General features: G+C 35.9%; 1 protein-coding gene across 3 annotated transcripts in view; it reads right to left on the bottom strand.

Moving 5' to 3' along the window:
- Positions 1-683: 683 nt before the first annotated feature.
- AMN1 (antagonist of mitotic exit network 1 homolog) overlaps positions 684-2182 on the bottom strand; it is a 63228-nt gene continuing 61729 nt past the window's right edge. For all 3 annotated transcript variants that reach the window (XM_059404797.1, XM_059404799.1, XM_059404796.1), the window contains one exon: positions 684-892. In XM_059404797.1, coding sequence (XP_059260780.1) covers positions 819-892 — 74 coding nt within the window. In that variant the 3' untranslated portion in view covers positions 684-818. The remainder of the gene's footprint in view (positions 893-2182) is intronic.

Raw genomic sequence — 2182 nt, forward strand, 5'->3', positions numbered from 1 at the left:
AAACACACTATATATACTTCAGAGAATTTCATGATTATAAAAAGAGTACTGCAACTCATTTGAAAACTAAGATCTGTGTTGTTTAGTTCAGGATATGAAACTGATAGATCTTTAGGAAACAGCCTCTATATTGATACTATTTACTCATTCTTCCGCTTTCCTGAATGCAGTTGTTAAGGAGGAAGTTTCATAGATCAATAGCATGTATTTGGGAAAAGTAGCCATGACAATTAATTAAGTGGCTGGGCAAGGGTCTCAGTAACATTCATATTCTGAATGGCTGAGTTGGATGATGTCATGGGTTTATGACAGTAAACTATTCTATTTCTTTGTTTTATTGAAATATTAAATTTTGTGAGGATACATAGGCCTGATGTTCAACTTTGCTTTTTGGCCAATGAGCATTTAAATACTTAAGGAAAGTAGGGGCCAGAAAATAACTAGGAAGGAAATTACGCTTTTAGGGATACTAAGAATTCTCCTAATGGTTATTCATACTGGTAAATTTCTCTCAACTAGGCAGGTAGGAGAAGGAAATCTCCAGGAAAAACTGGTAATTTTTAAAACTTTGTTATTTAAGAAACAAACACAATACTCCCCTCCCGCAGCCCCCCCACTCCAATACATCAGAGGGCATGCTAGGCTTACCATGTCAAAAACAATGACTCCGCAAACAAACAGGATAATAGCACTATTAAATGTTTAAGGGTCTGTTAACTTCAAAGCAAAAAGCACATTATCTGAAAGCCAATCTCTAAGACCATTGTTTCCTGGGAATGTAGTATAAAGATCCTTGCTTTGAAAAGCTTCAATAGGCATCAGTAAACAGTCCATGTCACTTGCTTTAGTTTGTTTGGGCCTACTAATTGCTCCAGGACTTCTCGTGAATGATCTACAAAAGAAAACAATGACAATATATTAATTCACAATAATCAAAGATATTTAATTTGTCCTCATGTATAAACTAGGGATGATAACTATGATACCTCATAGGGTTATTGAAAAGATTGAAGGGGATAATATATAAATAACAATAACTTAAAACATTTAATTAGTGGTAACCCTCATTATCAGCTGCAGTGCACATATCATAATAATACTTGAAATTAGGCATTCATCATTTTCTCTGCAATTTTGTCTTAATTACACCAGCCAGAGATTAAAGCTATAATGTTACCATTAACCTCAGGGTCCTGGCAGGCAACAGACACAATAACATGGTGTGCTTGAGCAGGGATTAACAAAGCAACTGGGTGCAAAGCAGTGAGCCAGATTAAAGAAAGCCAATAGATGTGATAAGACAATTTGGGAAACAGCAACATACCCAAAATGGTTAGGGGAGAGAGCAATTACTAGAATAGGACAACTTGACCTAGAGGTAAACATTTTCCATGTCACACAATACTATTATAAAACATGATTTTTAATAGATAAGTAAAACATGAATTCATTATAATTTAACCAATCCATATTATTGGACTTTTAGATGGTTCTCAATTATTCTGAATTCTCAATGTATAGTATTGATTTTAATATGGTTTACATTTCTTTTGCAAAGTCAATTTTATAATGTCTTTTAAAAAATATGAGTTAAAGGGGGGCCTGGGTGGCTCAGTGGGTTAAAGCCTCTGCCTTCAGCTCAGGTCATGATCCCAGGGTCCTGAGATCAAACCCCACATCGGGCTCTCTGCTCGGTGGGGAGCCTCCTCCCCTCCCCGCCCCCCCTCCCACCTTCTCTGCCTGCCTCTCTGCCTACTTGTGAACTCTGTCAAATAAACAAATAAAAGTTTTAAAAAGTTTTAAAAAATATGAGTTAAAGCAAAAATACTGATAAAATGTTACTACTTTAAAAATTATTCTTAAGTTTACTAAACTTGTTTAATAGAAACAGCCTATGTTGTGTATACAACAGCACTCTAAACTAGTCTTGGAAATTTTCTAGTTTAGTGGTTGTTAGAGTTATAGATTTCACAAACCAACAGAAAAAAAAAAAAAGTGGGTCTAACATACGGTTTCTAAATTTTATTTTTTAATTTTTTAAATATTTATTGATTTGAGAGGGAGAGTGAAGACAAGCAGGGGAGGAGCAGAGGGAGAAGCAGACTCCCCACTGAGCAGGGAGCCTGATGGGCAGGACCCTAGAATCATGACCTGAGCTGAGGGCAGATGCTTAAATGACTGG

Source organism: Mustela nigripes, chromosome 6 (assembly GCF_022355385.1).
Source record: "Mustela nigripes isolate SB6536 chromosome 6, MUSNIG.SB6536, whole genome shotgun sequence".
Taxonomy (NCBI): domain Eukaryota; kingdom Metazoa; phylum Chordata; class Mammalia; order Carnivora; family Mustelidae; genus Mustela; species Mustela nigripes.